The sequence below is a fragment of the Ylistrum balloti genome, unplaced genomic scaffold (assembly GCF_031769215.1).
Source record: "Ylistrum balloti isolate Yb309-2 unplaced genomic scaffold, AGI_CSIRO_Ybal_v1 Utg370948, whole genome shotgun sequence".
NCBI classification, from domain to species: Eukaryota; Metazoa; Mollusca; class Bivalvia; order Pectinida; family Pectinidae; genus Ylistrum; species Ylistrum balloti.
Window position 1 is genome coordinate 923000 of NW_026782534.1, and position 18420 is coordinate 941419.

At 33.4% G+C, this 18420-nt stretch overlaps 1 protein-coding gene across 2 annotated transcripts; it reads right to left on the bottom strand.

Moving 5' to 3' along the window:
• Nucleotides 1-1141: 1141 nt before the first annotated feature.
• On the bottom strand, nucleotides 1142-18420 carry LOC132559675 (cytoplasmic dynein 1 light intermediate chain 2-like). Of its 2 annotated transcripts, none has more exons than XM_060224293.1 (12): nucleotides 18322-18420; nucleotides 15379-15452; nucleotides 14905-15021; nucleotides 14476-14706; nucleotides 13510-13703; nucleotides 12632-12725; nucleotides 12073-12208; nucleotides 11465-11576; nucleotides 11127-11228; nucleotides 10385-10456; nucleotides 7844-7946; nucleotides 1142-3332 (listed from the first exon to the last, which is right to left on the bottom strand). In XM_060224293.1, exons 1-12 carry the CDS (start codon nucleotides 18399-18401, stop codon nucleotides 3226-3228), a joined length of 1422 nt encoding a protein of 473 aa, XP_060080276.1. In that variant the 5' UTR covers nucleotides 18402-18420; the 3' UTR covers nucleotides 1142-3225. The 2 variants fall into 2 exon arrangements, with proteins under 2 accessions (XP_060080276.1, XP_060080275.1); XM_060224292.1 differs by having other exon boundaries at nucleotides 10364-10456.

Sequence of the window (18420 nt, forward strand, 5' to 3'; positions counted from 1 at the left end):
GTTATACAAGCCTCATGTTTATCCCATGTGTTATCAGCATAACACGGCAAGCTATGTTAAAATGGTCTTAAATGTCATCCCTCATTCAACAACTACAAAGAACTCCCCGCACCCTTAAAAAACAACAATTGGATAATGATGCATACACAGAGATGGGAATATTTACCAACTTTTTGGACTGGTCAACTGACTTTCAATATGGATTTGTTCCATGAATTTGGTCAACATTTACCAACTTTAACATGAACTGGTTCTACCATTTGAGACTTTGAATACAGTTTGTATTTATCTAAAAGAACAGATGAAACCTGCACAGAACATTTCATGACCAAATATAAAGATGAAATTCACTTTACATGATTGATAACAGGGTAAACTGAACTTGTGATCACAAAAGCAATTAGATACCGAAGTATTTAAATTGTGGAATAAAATCATAAGAAATATATACATCTTGGAACAGACATCGCAATAAAAAATGTACAACTTTTTGCATCAACTTCTTATCTTCATAAATATGCTCTTCCCTTTGAAGATGTCAATGGCCTGTCAATAACTGTGTTATCACAGATTATTTTGTTGACTCTTGTCTAGCTAATTAAACTGTACATCAGTAGGACTGTGTGGCATTCTACTTCATCAATATCAAACCCTGGTATCACAAAACTTCACAACTTGCATAACTTCACATATGCTCTAAGTGTTCTGTAAATCTTTCCCTGTTCAACGACATGAGGTGTATTTTGAAGATTTCTTTCAGATATTTTAGAGATTTTTTACCTTTGAAATAAAGACGACGTTAACACTGGAGTTAACAAAGATAGGCTCTGTGATTCCTAGGCTTTATGTTATAACATGGTATATTTTATGTGAAACAGTTATTTTGTATTGTATTCCTAGTAATTTAAGGTATAAGACTGATATTTCAGAGTGTATACCTGGTAACACAGTGTAAACCTGGTAACAGAGTATACCAGGTATTTCAGGGTGTATGTCTGATATTTCAGAGTGTATACCTGGTAACACAGAGTAAACCTGGTAACAGAGTATACCAGGTATTTCAGGGTGTATGACTGATATTTCAGAGTGTATACCTGGCAACACAGAGTAAACCTGGTAGCACAGAGTAAACCAGGTAAACCTGATAGCACAGAGTATACCAGGTATTTCAGGGTGTATGACTGATATTTCAGAGTGTATACCTGGCAACACAGAGTAAACCTGGTAACAGAGTATACCAGGTATTTCAGGGTGTATGTCTGATATTTCAGAGTGTATACCTGGTAACACAGAGTAAACCTGATAGCACAGAGTATACCAGGTATTTCAGGGTGTATGTCTGATATTTCAGAGTGTATACCTGGCAACACAGAGTAAACCTGGTAACAGAGTATACCAGGTATTTCAGGGTGTATGACTGATATTTCAGAGTGTATACCTGGTAACACAGAGTAAACCTGGTAACAGAGTATACCAGGTATTTCAGGGTGTATGTCTGATATTTCGGAGTGTATACCTGATAAAACAGTGAACATGATATTTCAGAATGTATACCTGATAACACGGTGTATACCTCATAACACATCTTAAAATTTACATTGTGCTCCTGGTATTTCATACAGTATATAATATACTTACATGCTGTAATTACCTCCTAATACTCTTATAAGTCAGGAAACAACTGATAGTCTACCATATAATTACACTGATATCATTGCTTTATAGGATATACAATTATTTCATCAATACACATGTACCAGTCACTTATAGGAGAACAAGTGACATAGATGGGGAATTCAAACATATACAGCAAATGATGAAGTCATGAAAGCTCAGCCAAAATAAGCATATTGTCTTGTAAACCAGAAAATAGTTGGAAACATTTTTTTCGATGTTGTTCTTTTAGCTTTCGTGACACACAAGTATGTGTTTAAGATTTTAAACATTGTACTCACACAAACTGTAGTACATGTGCACACTATACAAATATACAGATTTGCAAAAAGGGGAAAAGGGAGTTTATTTTATATTTGACATTTGGGGTGGATGAGTTCAGGGAAGGGGAAGGGGGTGGGGTGCAGAGGAGGGGTGGAGAGGGGGTTCTCTTTTATCCATGACATTGTCAAAAAATCAAGATGTTTTACAATATTTTCAAGGGACACTACTTCTCTCTCCATAAATACAGGGAGAACCATGTCTAAAAAAAGAACCATGTTTCCAAGTATTTTCTGATTCACAAATACTGAGTGCAGGGCTTGTTTAAAACAAGGGGGTAACATGTCATATCTCATCTATACACACATAAATAAATAAAACATCATGTACAGGTTTGTGTATCACATGTGCATAACAGTTGGCGTTATAGTAGCTTTCAGTGATAATTCTTTTCAACATATAATCATCTATTTCTGGGGACATATAGAGCACATGCATACTTCAATAAACATTAAAAATTTTACAACACTGTACAGGTTTATTTTCCTAACTTCTGAAAAGAAAGTATACCAGTCTTTCTTCTTAATTTCAGAATCACTGAACAGGGAGTAATTTTTCCTATATCCCAAGTGATCAGCCAGATATATCCCAATATATAGGACCCCTACGAAAAGATGGCAGATTTATTAACAAATTCTGCAATATCTACTAATACAGGTATCCTAGCCTATAATAATATAGGACGTCTCCAAACACTGGGACTCTTTAAACAGTACATTATTACTGTACCCTGTATAATTAAACAGGTGTTATACTAACTTACCAGGATGCAAGTTTAATTCACCATAGTAACGCTATGATAGGACTTTCCTGTTTCTATTTTGAGATATTGTAGAATAGTTTAAGGGTCAAGTAGGTATGTATAATTAATGAACTTGTACATCTGTGTACTTTGAGCGCACCACAGATCTCAGACACCTGGCTGGATACACAGATACACACACCAGCATAATACAGCTTTGTCTTTAGACCTGTCAAAATAATTGGGCCAGACTAACTTACAACCCATTCATTGAATAACTGATAAGTCTGCTTGACTTTATAAAAAGTCATTTTGAACACAACACTGATGAAAAGGCTGCAGATAAATTCAAGAAAGTCGCCAAAGATGATTTAAGAGGCAGTGGCAAAATCTTGATATTGTCGAAATATTGTCTGGCTGTAGAGGGCTTGGTGTGGATCTGTACTACTTTGGTGTATGGTCAGTTGTCCTCGCATCTCTCTACAAGATCAGGACGCAGCACTGTCAGGTCCATTTGGTTTCACCTCAGGTGTTTTCTTTGATCGTGTCAGTCTCTCCAGCTCAGCTGTGGCATCCCGTGTTACAGCAGCCTTGTCTGTTTGACATTAACATTGGGAATGTGTTATATCACTTACATCACAGAGTAATGGTCAAACATTGTCATCATTACAAACTTTCTTTTACATTACTTCATATATCTTATATTTTTCTCTACAAAACTACAAAGTTTCATTAATATTAGAGGTTTCTTTGAGGCATGTAACATTGATATTCAGAACAATTGATTTTCTAATAGCATTTAAACAATGAAAACGAAACTGAATAGGAAGATTTGCATAATAAATATATATAAACACTAAATAGACAGTGAAGTAAAACAATAAAAACTTATAAAACATACCATACAGTGACATAACAAAATATTACAATGAACTTATCACAGTAAGAATTGTAGTTCAGATTCTTCACCACACAACACATCAACAGCTTCAGCAAATCAAGAAAATTTAGAGACAATCTGACACCTTTCCAAAAACTTAGTTACAAAAACCATAAAAACGATAATGAGATCATTATGATGGGATGATTGAAATTATACACACTGCCTGAATACTCTTCTCAAGATGATACAAACAAAACAAAAAGCACCTTTTAGAACTGAAATTACAGTAACATTTAAACATATAGCTGAAATCTGTCTAAGGTTTTAGTAGGTTTCTGACAAACCTTAGGTCTGGATCGTAACATTTATCATTGCAATAAAGTTTTTTTAACTCATGCAATAGAAGCTATTTGAATTCAGTTTAGTACTTGATAAAATTTTCAGTAAAAATCATTCCGAGAAAAGCATCGAACAGTGGTTATCACGAAAGATGTCGCCATTGCCAGTGCACAACATGCTTGTCTATTTAAAAAAGACAGACTCCTAAACATGAGAAAACTAATTTCACATTATCATGCCAGGTGATTTATAGAGGTGTACATACTACAAGTTTACAGCAACTAAAATCTAATCATTTCCAAAAAATGAAATTCCAGGATTTGATGCATGAAAATATTGAAAAAGAAACTAATAAAAGCATTTGACAGAGATAGGAGAATGCTAAGGAAGCTGTAGTACTACTTGCTACGGCCTGACACCTTTTGTGATTCTTCCTCGTTTTTCTACAAAAATAATTGGTATTATACTTTGACCACATTGCAAACAAAACAAAGCTGGGTTTTTTTTCTTAATCTCTAAAGTCATAAAATTCATTTATTAAATATGTTGATGCAAGTCTTTCATCATGTTTTATTACAAATGCTCAACAGTACAAAAAAAAAAACAACCTTAACTTGTTTAAATGTCTAAAACAGATCACACACACCCTACACAACTCCCAAGCAAGGTGTATCAATACCCTCCTCTCTGCTTATCTGTGGTCCTGTGACAGTCCAGTTACAGGGTTTAAGAGACCTTGACATTTGTCTAACTATGCCATATTTCAATATATTCATGATATTTTACTAATGAAGTTTCATCAGAAGTAGTCAATTCAAGTCATACAGCATCAAATCAACATTTACATTGGAATTCTACCTTTAGTAATAGCAACCTTGATCTATGGCCAATCAAACTCATTAAATGTTGAACTGAAACATCTCTAAATCTAAAGCAGTATATATACACCTGTATGTATATATGTAAACAGTATTTCCTCTTTTTCGTAACAGTGATCATGACCATGGACTGATCATACTGCTAGAATGATCACATAATACTTTTAAAGAAAGATGCCTGATGGATCACATAGGATTTTTAAAGAAACAGATGCCTGATGGGTCAAAAACATTAAACTCTCTTTCTTCTAGCACCAGGAAACTACTGTTTCTCTAAGAGGAAATATGACTTCATGCATTAATTAAATAACATGATTTGGATTTTATCTATTAAAACGAGAGTTGCTGTAACATTAATCTCAATATTTTCATAAGTTTTACTTTGTCATTGTCAAAGTATTACATACACTGATATACTACTATCCACAGATTTTCTGACTTGGTGCTATTATCAGTTTGTTGTCTGTCATAAGTTACACTGACAGACTGCCATCAATAGATAACTTCCTACAAGGTATTTGCCTGACTTGGTGCTGTTGTTAAAGTAAATTTGTATCAGTAAAGCAATAATTCAAAGAATCTGAATTAGAGCACTGAACATGGCAATGAAGTTATATCACAAACATTCCACATTACCCGATATGCATTATTAGCGAAGCCACAATGCTAGTTAAAAGAGATCACATGAATTGTTGGACAGAAACTAATGACGGAAATGTTTCACAGCCTAGTCTAGCTTGACTGCCACAGCAAGACTGATATAATAGCTCTCCTGTAACAGCCACTTAACCCTAGTACACAAACACCATCTTCAAATTCAAATCTGGTTGGAATAAGCATTTGAAAGATTGAAGTCTGAGAATACAAAATCATATGACAAAGTTTCATTCCACACCTGTTGTCAGGTACAGCTTTCAATTGTTTGTCTTATAGAACAAAATGATATATATAATGGCAGCTTCATATCAGTAGTAAATCCCATGAAACAACTTGTCATTTACACCTCTCAACAAATTACAATAACATAACCGTGACAGCATTGTTTCACTATTAATGGCCTAAAAACATTCAAATTTAGAAACATCTAAAACATCCGTAATAATAAATTTGTGTTCATATGCTACTTGATGTGTGTGTACTTGGGCGAATATCTGACCGGTCATTGGCTGTACAATGGGAGTGACAGAAGGCCCCAAAAACAGCTAGTTATGTGGTCAGATGGTGTTAGACACATCTAGTGCACACAACCTAGCGTACTACAGACCTGGGTGGGCCTTCAACGGTTTACCTCTTGTTTGGTTTAACAAAGAATTCAAACTTCCCTGCTCCATGTTGGCATGCAATTTAGTCTTGATAGCAAATCGACTGGGTGTTGGTGGGCTACCTACATTTAAGTACAAATCACCATGCTGGTGAAGATCTTGAGGCCATCATGCTCTAAATATCACTACTTTAAGTTTTCCCCAAAAGCATGATTGTCCTTAATCAATTCCAACACCAGCTCTACATTATGGCCTTTATCAAAGATCAAAGGTAGAATACCATTTTCTATGAACTTTTTTCTATACTAAATACCTATTGCAAACAAACTCTTAGAAGACAGCCTATTTTATACTTACTTACCTGTAATTTATCAGAACAATCTTTATGTCAATTCTTCTTTCAGAAATATGTTCAAAGATTCATTTTTTTTTTATATATCCTTATTCAGCTTTGTATGTACAGAATGCCGATAGAAGCTGTTAAAGTCCTAAACCTGATTCCCGCCCACCATAGCTAATGCCAGCACACTTACCATTGTCTGTTCTCCATCATAATAACAATATACAGATTACTATCTTCTTATAAAGGAAATAAAGACAGTCTCCATCTTCTTTATCAATGTCACTTCCCTCTAATGTTTTAGAAGTAATTTTTTTTCTTTCCTTTTCTTTATATTGTCTAATCACAACTTTGATAACCTAATTATTCAAGCAATTGTGAAAGAATTAACTTTCTTAATGTAATTTTCAAACTCTATGTCACTTCAAATAAAAAACATATGAAAATGTTGTAGGCCGCCAATACTTTGAATTAGTATATGATAATATAGAAATCTGATTTGAACAATATCTAAACATTCAACACCAGTTGTTCCCAAAACCTACCAGAAGTTTCGACTACAAACACCTCCAAGCAAATCAGGCAGAGTATAAGAAAACAGTTGTGACATAAAAGGCGTGTTGTTGTACAGTACACAAAAAAAAAATGTTTTCTGGAACAATTTGACTTTTTTCCTCAAAAAAATTAATGCTGTGCTACTTCACTTCTGTTTCCTGTCAAGTTGATTGATTTTATCACTTTGAAATGGAGACTGTCATCCCGAGGCCAATTTGCACCTAACCCACTGCCAACAGTTATTCACAAAATAATAAAATGGTATTTAATTTTGGTGACATGAGATACATAAAATCCATTCAGTACTTTTAGAAGTAGCTAGTACATTATTGAGTCCCCAAAGACACATAAATTTTTCTAAGAGGGGAGATAAATCAACCTGACATAGATTACGCACATTTGCAATATATAAGGATTATTGTCAGCAAGTTTCATTGAAATCCACACAGTTGTAAAGTGAAGTAGCTGGTATATCATTGTATTCCTAAAGGGGCATAACTTTCCAGAAGGGAGAAAACACAACCCGATGCAGATTATGCACATCTACAACGTATAAGGAATATTGAAAGTTTTCTTTGGAAAAAAAAAAAAAAAAAAACAATTAAATAACGAGACATAATACAGGGCAAGAGTAATCACATCACCTGTCTATCTACACGTTAGTTAACATGCAGTGTTTACATGGACCAAGGGCACAAAGTCACATACAATCAAAAGGGGAAAAAAACAAAACAAATTCTAACACATCACAAATAGATTTCCCTATGAGTTTGTCTGTTGGCGTCCTACTTCCATTCTCTGCTGAGTGATCCTAATGTGTCCCTATAGAGGAGTATCTTACATAATTACCTGCTTTTGTAGGGACAGGTGTGCGTGTGTTCTTGTTCAGTAGACTGTTGAAGAAGTTTGCCAACATCCCTTCACTGGTGTTCTGAGGATTCTTGCCATCCAGCTACAATGAGAAAAGAGAGTTTTGGGTTTTAATGTGAAGGATGATAACTGCTCCTTGTAATATCATATGTGCAGAAGCCTGGTGTTTATACGTACAATAAATACTTACTATCGAAGAGGACATAACCCTGAATGGAACACTTTCTGAGGGAAAATGTTTTAAACAAAATTATGAACCCTCAAGGCACTTTGCTACATCAAAACAAACACACCTCAAACTTTAAATTCATTTTGAGCATTTCATACATGTAGATATCAGAAATAATTGTGTCCTTTCGAGCACATTAAAGTGAGTCTAGATTTTTCTCTCTCATTTTCTTTTTCTGTTCTATTTAAATCTTTGCAGACCAGAATACCTGATGTCAATTTACAAACTTAGCTGACTGCATGTTGCTTTGTTTTTTTCTTCATTTCTTAAGAAAGATTTTACATTTTTGTTTAAAACTATGTATATTTTATATGCTTAATATATAGAATAAACTGTGTTGTCTCACAGTATCAATCCGAAACAGGTGTTTTTCTTCCCATTTCCTTTTGTATTTCACTATTATAAACTGTATTGAAACAGCCATACAAACATTACATGAAATCATAAACATTATAAACTACCTTTGATATGCCTTCTAAGTTTTGATCTATGTTGCATACTGAATGCAAATGAATATGCCAGGAATATCACAGAGCCTCAGATATTTGTTCACTAGTTTAAGATATCGATTTGTACCAAGTTAAATATTTGAAAGTAAGAATGACAGATATTTTTTACAGATAATAAGGCAATACCACAAACAATCATAGGGTATCCAGGTATAGCATAAATAGCGATACAAAGTCAAATACGGGCTTGTAAACATCTATAAAACTAGCGTAACAATCTTAAAAACACACAGTAATTTAGCAGCAATATTACATGTATTGTATCACTAACATGTTGACGACTAGTGTGTTGACCACTTTGATGATACAACATTATCCCATCCAGATATATCTTGTTTTGTAGTTAATGTTTCTGAACAACCTGTTATTAATTGGTGTCTAGGATTAAATATACAGATGATTGTTAGTGTGTATTAGTAATAGATATCTGTTTATAGATAGTTGTTATTATTCTGCTAGTATATAGGTGCCAATAATAAATAAAATACAAATACTTTCACCCCGCTAACATCACTTTTTAGACGATCTTATCAACTTCCTTGTCCAAAACCTACGTCTCATGCAACCAGAGGCTTGGTGCTTCATGCCCTGACATGTAAAGGCTGTCCTCTTTCATGTTATAGGCTATTCAAATATCTGCTATACAACATGTATTAAAGAATACAGTTGATAGTTTATTACTTTTTTACTACTACACGAACAAGCAACAATCAGTTCCTTGTTGGTATTCAGACCCAAGAAAACTTATTTTAATTAGCAATGTTCAGATTAAATCTGTTCCTTGTTGTATTTTAATCATTAACGTTCAGATTGAATTTCCATGCAAAAGTTATAGTCCCCAGACCACTCATTAAAAAGTAGCAATTTCAAGTGTTTTACTGCTAATCAGATAACATTTCTATACAAATCATTGTAAATGACATAAAAAACCGTGAGTTTTACATTGTTATGTGTGGTTGATACACAGCATAATGATATTCTAGAGTGACTACACACGATGTCCTACACTAAAACCCGAATCTGTAACAGTGGTATCAACAATACCTCAGTAGATCAGTAGGAAATTTGAGAAAATATCAAACTTTCAAGCAAACATTCAGAAATCGTAAGATGTAACATGCAAAAAATAGACTGCTTCAAACAAACAGCTGGAAGTACAGCTAAAAACACTAAAACCAAACTGACATCAACTACAAAATTAAGACACTGCTTACATGTTTTCAGTGAACACATTTTTTTTTTATCTTTTTCCTTGTGATATATTTCAGTGAAATTTTCACCATGCACTCTTAATTTATCAATAGATGAAGATAATTTTACTGAGAATTTTGATGTTGTAGACTCCAATTGAATATTGTGGTTACAGATTCAGAAGCAAGCCTAGGCAGAAATGTAATGAAGTTGACAATAAATGACAATGATTTGGTATAGAAGTGCTTATATCAGTTCACCAGAGACTAAAATCAACTTACCACCCTCTAAATTAAAACAAACAAAAGAGCACAAATTTTAATATAAAAAAACGATAAACAATCTCAACAGTTAAACTTAAAGTAAACACACTAATTTCTCATTAACATGTATAAAAAGCAACTCCATTGCTTTTGGTTATATGTGACTAGTTGTGAACATGCAAGAACACTCATTCAATTCAAGCACATTTCCTGACAAAATAATAATTTTGAAACAAAATATTAAGCAATCCAAATCAAATGACAAGAAACTAAAGAAAAATGTCACCACAACACTGCAAATACATGCCTTTTTAGGAGAACTACTGGCCTGAGGGGTTGTTGGTCGGGGTGATGTACTTTGCTTGTTGGTCGCAGCTGCTGGTGGTCGTAGAGGTGACTCCTTATAACACAAAGTTGATGAAATATTACATGATAAATATGATTAGTAAATTCAGTTATTAAAGCATATATGAAGTTTTCATAAGGTTTTTTTTTATTTAGATTTTCTATTCAGATATATTTCATGTATTGATTATAGGTCCCATACCATACAGCAGATGTTCTGATCCTTTAGATTGTACATATGTAAGATTACACATCAAATACCTGAACAACCTGTATGCAATAAGAGCAGCATCTACCTGGGTATATATTATGGAGCGGAACATAACTTCAAATGAACAAGAGCTCACCAGCTGTGCAGAGTAATTAGGAAAAAATAATTTCCTAAATCTTGATCCGACAGTTCAGTCTCTTAGTTTTGATACTTGTATAAAACACTTAAATCCTTATCATCCATGAGTGTTTTTACGAAGAAAAGTCTAGTTATAAACTGAAGATTTTCACAAAGTCCATCAGGCTACACACCAAGATATAAATCCTTTAGTTTACTTTCAGATGCTATCACCTATAAAGAAGTGTGATTTTTAACACAAGAAATATGACATGAGAGGGGTCGTCATAACTGAGACTTGACAGTGACTTTATAGACAGTACTGAGTCAATGAATTTATGGTCAATGTACCTTCCGTCTTATTAATGTGAAGCACACATAACAGTATATAACTTACTCCAGCAGCACCAGGTGCTGGCTGTTTGCTCAACTGCATTTGCTGTTTCACCAAGAAAACTTGTTCATCTTCAGCTATTACCTCAGCATCCCGTTGCACAGGCTGAAACATTGCAATTGTCTGAATGTAAGCTTTACATGGTACAACTGTTCACCTATAAAATATTCATTTGTACAAGGCTAATATCAATCTTATATCCCACTGAACATGAAACACTGAAGCTTATCTCTACCAAGAGACAATTTCATCATTTTAACTAGCAACATACACAAATGTAGCTATGTAGCTTGAATGTATGTGGAACTTAACTTTGAATTGTATCTAGATGTAGTACACACCTTTCTTGTCATTGGTTTCACTATAACATCTTCATAACAATCCTCAGCCTTCATACTGCTCAGGTTTTCATATAAAATCTTGATCTTCTTCTCATTATCCCAGCCAGTAGGACTATCCAAATATAACAGTAATGTTTTGATAAGGTCTGCTACCAGTAATTCATTTTATGGTTATTATTTGGTTTTATCACTTGGATCACTGATCAAGCATGGTTGTCTTTGAAATTCTAAGGTTTAATAGTTGATATGTACAAAATCAATTAACCACTTTTGAGTGACAAGTTCTATATTTCATATGTTTTAATGCTTGCTGGGTTTGGTAAATTCTAGATTATAAATGTTTGGTTGTTGGATGGGTTTATCAATCTGTTAACAGTCAGGGTCACTTTTAGATGGGGTTTTCTTGTTGTAACTACCATATTGAACAGGAGGCCTGTGCCATGCTATAAATAGCAACTGGACTAAAATTGAAGACAGACGTGCTTTGCAATTTTTCATATACAATATTATCAGAAGGTTATAACAATGCTGGATAAGCTCTCAACATTCTGAGAAATAACTGCTTTATGACACAGAATAAAGAAAAAGAATAGTTAGATGATACTTACACAAATACACTGTCTTTTTCTACAACATATGCCTGTTGTGAGAAGGGGAATCCATATATTCTATGTTCTAAATACCTATACAACAAATCACAGTTTTTATCTTCCTTCACCGACGTGTACACTAAGGCAGCACCAACTGAAACATGGTTAAGGAAATATAGCACTCAATTTGAAAGTGTATGTCTAGTATGCGGTTGATATGTAAGAAGACCTTCATTATTAAAACATCTTCTGGAACATGCCTTAAATAAAGTTTTGGTTGTTTAAACAATTTTCTAGTAACCATTTCCATTTCATAAGCAGATTACTTCTTTCTTTAAAGATAAACTTTAAACTAGGCAAAGTTTTCAGCCAATTCTTACTCCTTCAAATTCAAGACAAACTCTGGTCATCAAAAAGGAGAAAATGGCCTATAAATCCATGTAGTAGGATATGAGGCCTGAATTCAGTTGATGAAACTGTCGTCCAAGGAGGTGCTTCCATACTAAATTTAGCAACGTTACTCGACAAAATGATGCAGTAGTAATGCAACAGACATATATAGCATACAAAAGGATACTTTGTAAGCAGAATTTCCTTATGTGTTGCTGGATGAAGTCAAAATGCTCCTCTCTGTAGTCATGCTCTTTCTCTAGTGTTGATATTGCATCAGTCTAAAATTCAGAAATTACAGTTTTCTGTTGGTAGTATGTCAACATCAGACTAACCTTACTTATACATGTTACTTCAATGTACAACTTTTGTTTTCTTAATTTACTTGTCATCACTATGCTAACCATACTTGATACATGTTTCCCCCCAAACTCTAATTAGCAAGAATCTTTATGTAATGTTACTAGAACATCTCAATTCTTTTTCTTTTGTGGTTAAATCCTAAGGTATTATGTCTGGGTGGATACTAGTGAGGTTGAAATTAGATAACCTTTTAAATGGAGTTAAATGATTACCTAAACGGCTATCTATGTAATAAAAATTTACATACAGTGAACACATTCTCTGTGGCAGTAATATATATGTATATATGTTTGTAATTTTGAAAAATTTTACATAAAATACCTCACTTACCTATAGAAATAACATAAAATTAATATTATTGGTAATTGGCATATTTTTTATACATGATATGAATTTTATTTTTGCCACAACACATCACAATCAATCATCGCATCAGACGAGGTAAAATGTTTCAATAATCAATTGTATCTGATCATCTCATCATTGCTTGTAAATACCATATGATTACACACATATATCTTCAGTCTTTTATCCTTGTGGTTTATCCAACTTAAAAAAAACAAAACAAAGTTTCTTAACAACTCACATTGATATATGTTATAGAGTGGTACATTATTTGTGTAAAATCTCATAGACCATAAGCTGAATTAGAGAAAGGATCTCTGGGATATTAGCATAAATATTGTGCATTTGAGTTCTCACCTTGGTAATGACCACTACAATTGGAATACCTAGGTTCTGTGACAGAGTATTTTCTCCGAGGGGTAGTAACACTCTGTCTTCCTCTGTATGAGAGGCAGAGGGATGGAGGGGGTTCACATCTCGCCGAGGAGCGACAACAGACTGTGAAGTCTGACCCTCCTCTGGCTCGGTGTACTCCTGGAAGAACCTCACCACTGTAATGTAATATCAAACTGTACAACTAAACACCATAACATAAGTACAATTAGGATACAAGAAGGCAGATAATGCCCTTTTGCAAATCAAGACAACAGTACAAAAACTAATCATAACAGGTAAATGGTACTTTACTTGTATTCATTAATTATACACATTTCTATGAAATAAATCTACTCCAAAATTATAACGAATCTTACATCATTTTGCTCCTTTCAATATTTCTGTATTTATCATATTTATGAATTTAGACAACACAAAACAGTATCAAGAAAACTGTTGTAGCACTTTATATTTACTCCTTGGAAAGTAGTCTTACATCATTCTACCTACACAGGTAGGCCTTAATTCAACAACAGTATGTACAAAACAAAGTCTGTATTACAAGAAGCCTACTATCTGCCTTTAAAGAAATCAATACTCAATCCTTTCTTCATGCATTTTCATTAGCCTGAGGTGAATAGACACCAGATTTTTAGTACATTAGCTGTTGTGTTACAGTCTGTGCATGTACCCAACACCTGTTGTACATACACCAGCAGTTACATCCTCACAAATCATAACATTATATTTCTTGAAAATCAATGGAAATATTCTATCAAAACTTGTTTGCTTTTATAATAATGTACAAAAAGTTCACATTTTACAAGGAATAAAATTTTAAAATGGACTTAAACAAGATAAACTCTAAATGACCCGACATTAAAAAAAAAAAAAAAAAATGCTTTACTTCTGTTCAGATATGGTTAGTAATCTGATGGAAGTACTTACAACTTTCCTCATATTCTCTGCGATCCTCATGCTGTAGTTTGAGCCTGTCAATGTGTTCTCGGAGAACAGATGTCCATTTCTCAAGAGACTCCATAATTGACCATGGATTAGACATGGATGCCACTAATAAGACTAGATTATGTTCAAAATTGTCCTTTGTTATACAGTATTTGAGTAAACCATTGTGACTGGGGTCACCATCTAACACCCATACTCCTAATCGAGCTTTTTCTGAAAGACAAAAACAAAAATGAAAAAAAATAACATCCATATTCATTCTTCCTAAGTTGTTTTCAAGACATTTACAAAACTTTAAAAATTTTATAAGTGATATCTTTAAACAAAAAATTATTTTCCAATTGAAAACCAAACAAACATCACCATTAGATTTTCACAATTATATTTCAGATGTTTTAATGTATCACCTACCATCTCTGTATTCATCTTTTATATCTATGAAGTAGTACTCTAAACCTGTGCCCTTCTTTGGTTCTTCTACACCTTGTAATTTTGCTACTAGAGTTGTTTTTCCACTTTCATTGTCTCCTGGAAAATGTTGTACAAGTATAAAGATATAAGTCACAAATTTGTATACCATTTGGAATCTATACATTTCAACCTCACATCTATGGAATTTACTAAAAGATGACAGATTTATCCTATTATTTGAAAATTAGAATACAAGAAACCATCGTATTAAAATATCATTACATACGAAAATAACAAACATCATTAAAATCTAAAACTGACTAAATGAGCACACATTATCACATGTGACCGACTCCCAGTGACCATAGAACAACAAATTTATCTAAGGTAAGTTTGAAATATCTTGATTTGCTAAAGTATCAATTTCAATATCAGATTAATTCATGCACAACAAATTTTCTTCAAGAAACATACCAAGTAATAATACTGATTTTGTTGAAGGAAGGTTTGATGCAGAACTTGACTGGACTTCTCCCAAGATGGTGGCCCTGAATAATGGAACATGTTTCAATATAGAACACGTAAATTAAGCAACATCATATCAATCTGAGTTTACATCAAACACAAATTGAAACCAGTAACTTACACTAAAACTCTTGTATACTTATATTTCAGGCCATTGACATATTAAAACTTTCCTTTTTTACCAATAAGACAGTCCAATTTTTTTAAATCAACAAAATGGAAAGCAGACCAACAATAACCTTCATTTACTTTGATAGAGCTCTTGCCCATACTGGAATGTTTATTAGTTAATTCATAAGAAAGTACACCAGAACCAAAGAGAGTGAACAAATGTAATTGACAAGAATATAAGTTTTGAACCAAATTTTTGAGAACTCCAAAGAATCTCAGATGCTCAACTGCTTTTACACCAATTAATTCTGCCTAGATTTCTAACATTTATCAGATCTTCTAATATTTTATCATGAACATGGTTGTTGAGTGAACAGACACCAGTGTCAGTATACAATATTTGTTATATATTCTGTTATTGCAAATTTTAACAGTAGGGAATAAATTGAAAATAGGAATCAATACAGTTTTGCTAAATGTGTCAAATAACATCAGAATGGGACAACCACAAGTTAAAGAAATATCAAAACAAATAGTTTTGGATTATGAGCAATTGTTATACCATGTAACATATACTGTTAAAGGTAAAACCTGTTTCATCAAACACAGAGAATCCACATCAATTATGATATAAAAAAATTATGACAGTTGGTACAAATCCATTATGGAATTTAAAACCAATAGTTTGTGCACCTATGCTTTATATTTTAAATAGTAAATCATTATTTTGTTTATTTACTTTGAAATTTTGTCTAATTGCAGCACAAGTAGTGGTTGATGAGGTAGAGGTCATCCATGTAACCTTTGGTGTAAAGTTATATACTCCTACTCTGATGCTACCCTGATGCTTGGTCTAGTAGATTCAATATTTACTACATATACAGCAAATATAGGTCTCACTAATATCAACAAGATTTCCTTTCTGACTACAAGATACATCTACTAATCCTTATACATAAAACTGTACACCTTGATAGCGCATGTTGTAGTCTGATACCAACTGTCAACTTACAGAAATGGAAATGCTTTACCAAAAGTCACTTTTGTGGCTTACAAGATAGAGTCATATAATTTGCATTTATTTCACCAAATCATTAGCAAAAAGGTTATAGAATATAAATGAGTACACAAAGAAAGGTATACAAGTTGAAAAAATAATAGATAGGTGGTTTGGGTGGCACAGTGGTAAAACGCTGGCCTTTCACCTAGCTGTCTGAGATTTGATTCTTCAAACGGACATGAAAAAGTAGGGCATAACCTGCCTGACCTTGTGGGTTTTCCCAGGGTACATCAGGGCCAACAAGAGTGATAAGTATAAAGTGAAATATCTTGTTTCCCAATTTACTAAATGTTGTAAAACAAAAATATATTTCAACTATGAAGGTTTGCAGTTACAATAATTTTTCCTTTTCTTTTTTAAACCAGTTGCAGTGTTGTATTTTACAGATGCATTCTGGTATATTATAAACTATTCAGAGATGATTTGTTCAGCATTGATGTTATCAGAGAACTAGCAATGAACAGTGCAATGTTAACAGCCAACACTCATTGGTTTGTTTTTTTTTCTTTTTAATTTTTCCATTTGTTGTGAGATTTAGTCAACTATGTGAACCAAACAGTCACCTGACTTCAGAGCCGATAAGAGTTATTACCTAATCAATTTTGTTTCTGTACAATTTTTGGGGCTGAATATGTACCCAAATCCCAATGGCAAAACACTGTTTAAAAAAAAAATATGGATGGTTCTGGCTAATGTAATATCTGTTGACAGTCAGCCCTAGGTTCAGATGAAAATGAACTTGCTTCAGTATTTGCATTAAAGCTACATAAGAGAAACATCAACCCATGAATTATGAATTAATCTGAATACAATTGGCTTTTATTGTTTATTTCCCAATTTGATCTTTTGTTGGGCACAACTTAAATTCAAAGACATGAGCCCCATTCCCACAGTTGTGAAAAAAGCAGACAGCACAGACTAACAAAGTAACTAGTACACAACACCTGATCAGTTCACTTAATCGAAATGCTCCTGTCTCTTCACTGTGATGTTGTTGTGATTGTAAAAAATTCTGTAATTCCTTTGACTAGAATTCACAACTAAACCCTTTGGCAAATGGAATGGCATTGTTGTTTTGCGAGACCTTTTTGACATCATTGTGAGATATATAATGTTTATTTTCACTTTGATATATGAATGTACATAAAGAGTAAATAAAGGCTGAAGCAATTAGCAAACAGCAACCGGAGATCTGGATATAAAATGAACCTCATACCAGAATCACATTATTCAAAGTGCAAAACAAATTTACATAAAGCATCTTCTAATTAATGACTGACGGATTTAGAAACATAACCATTGTTTCTGCAGTGTTTTGAATAAGAATGATTATTTACCATCATCTGTCACTTGTCATGTGACAGGCGTTTAGCTGATGTTATGGACTGGTTTTCATCAGTCAAAAAGCAAACAGATTCGTCACACACCGGCCGTCATTGATATAACAAGAAGTACATCGCCTCAACGATAGATTTTAGAGCTATATATTTAACTTGTCGTTTAAGAATGTCACTCATCCACTTTCATTATTTCTTTGATAGAACGATGCTCTTTTCTGCATCTTTGAGACTGAGAGACTGCAAAAAAATGGGTTGACGGATAAATTATGATGAATTTAGCCCGTCTACAAACCTTGGTATTATGACTTCAAAGCATCAAAGATCTTATAATTATATGCAATAGTAGCAAAAGATTTCTTAAATGTTTGCTGTCGGCATTACCAAAGATTCTGAGCTTCATTATCGTCATCATCGCCCGCTATCGCACCCATATTCTCGTTTCTCTCGCCTACGGGCGCCATCTTGGTCCGAAATATGCCC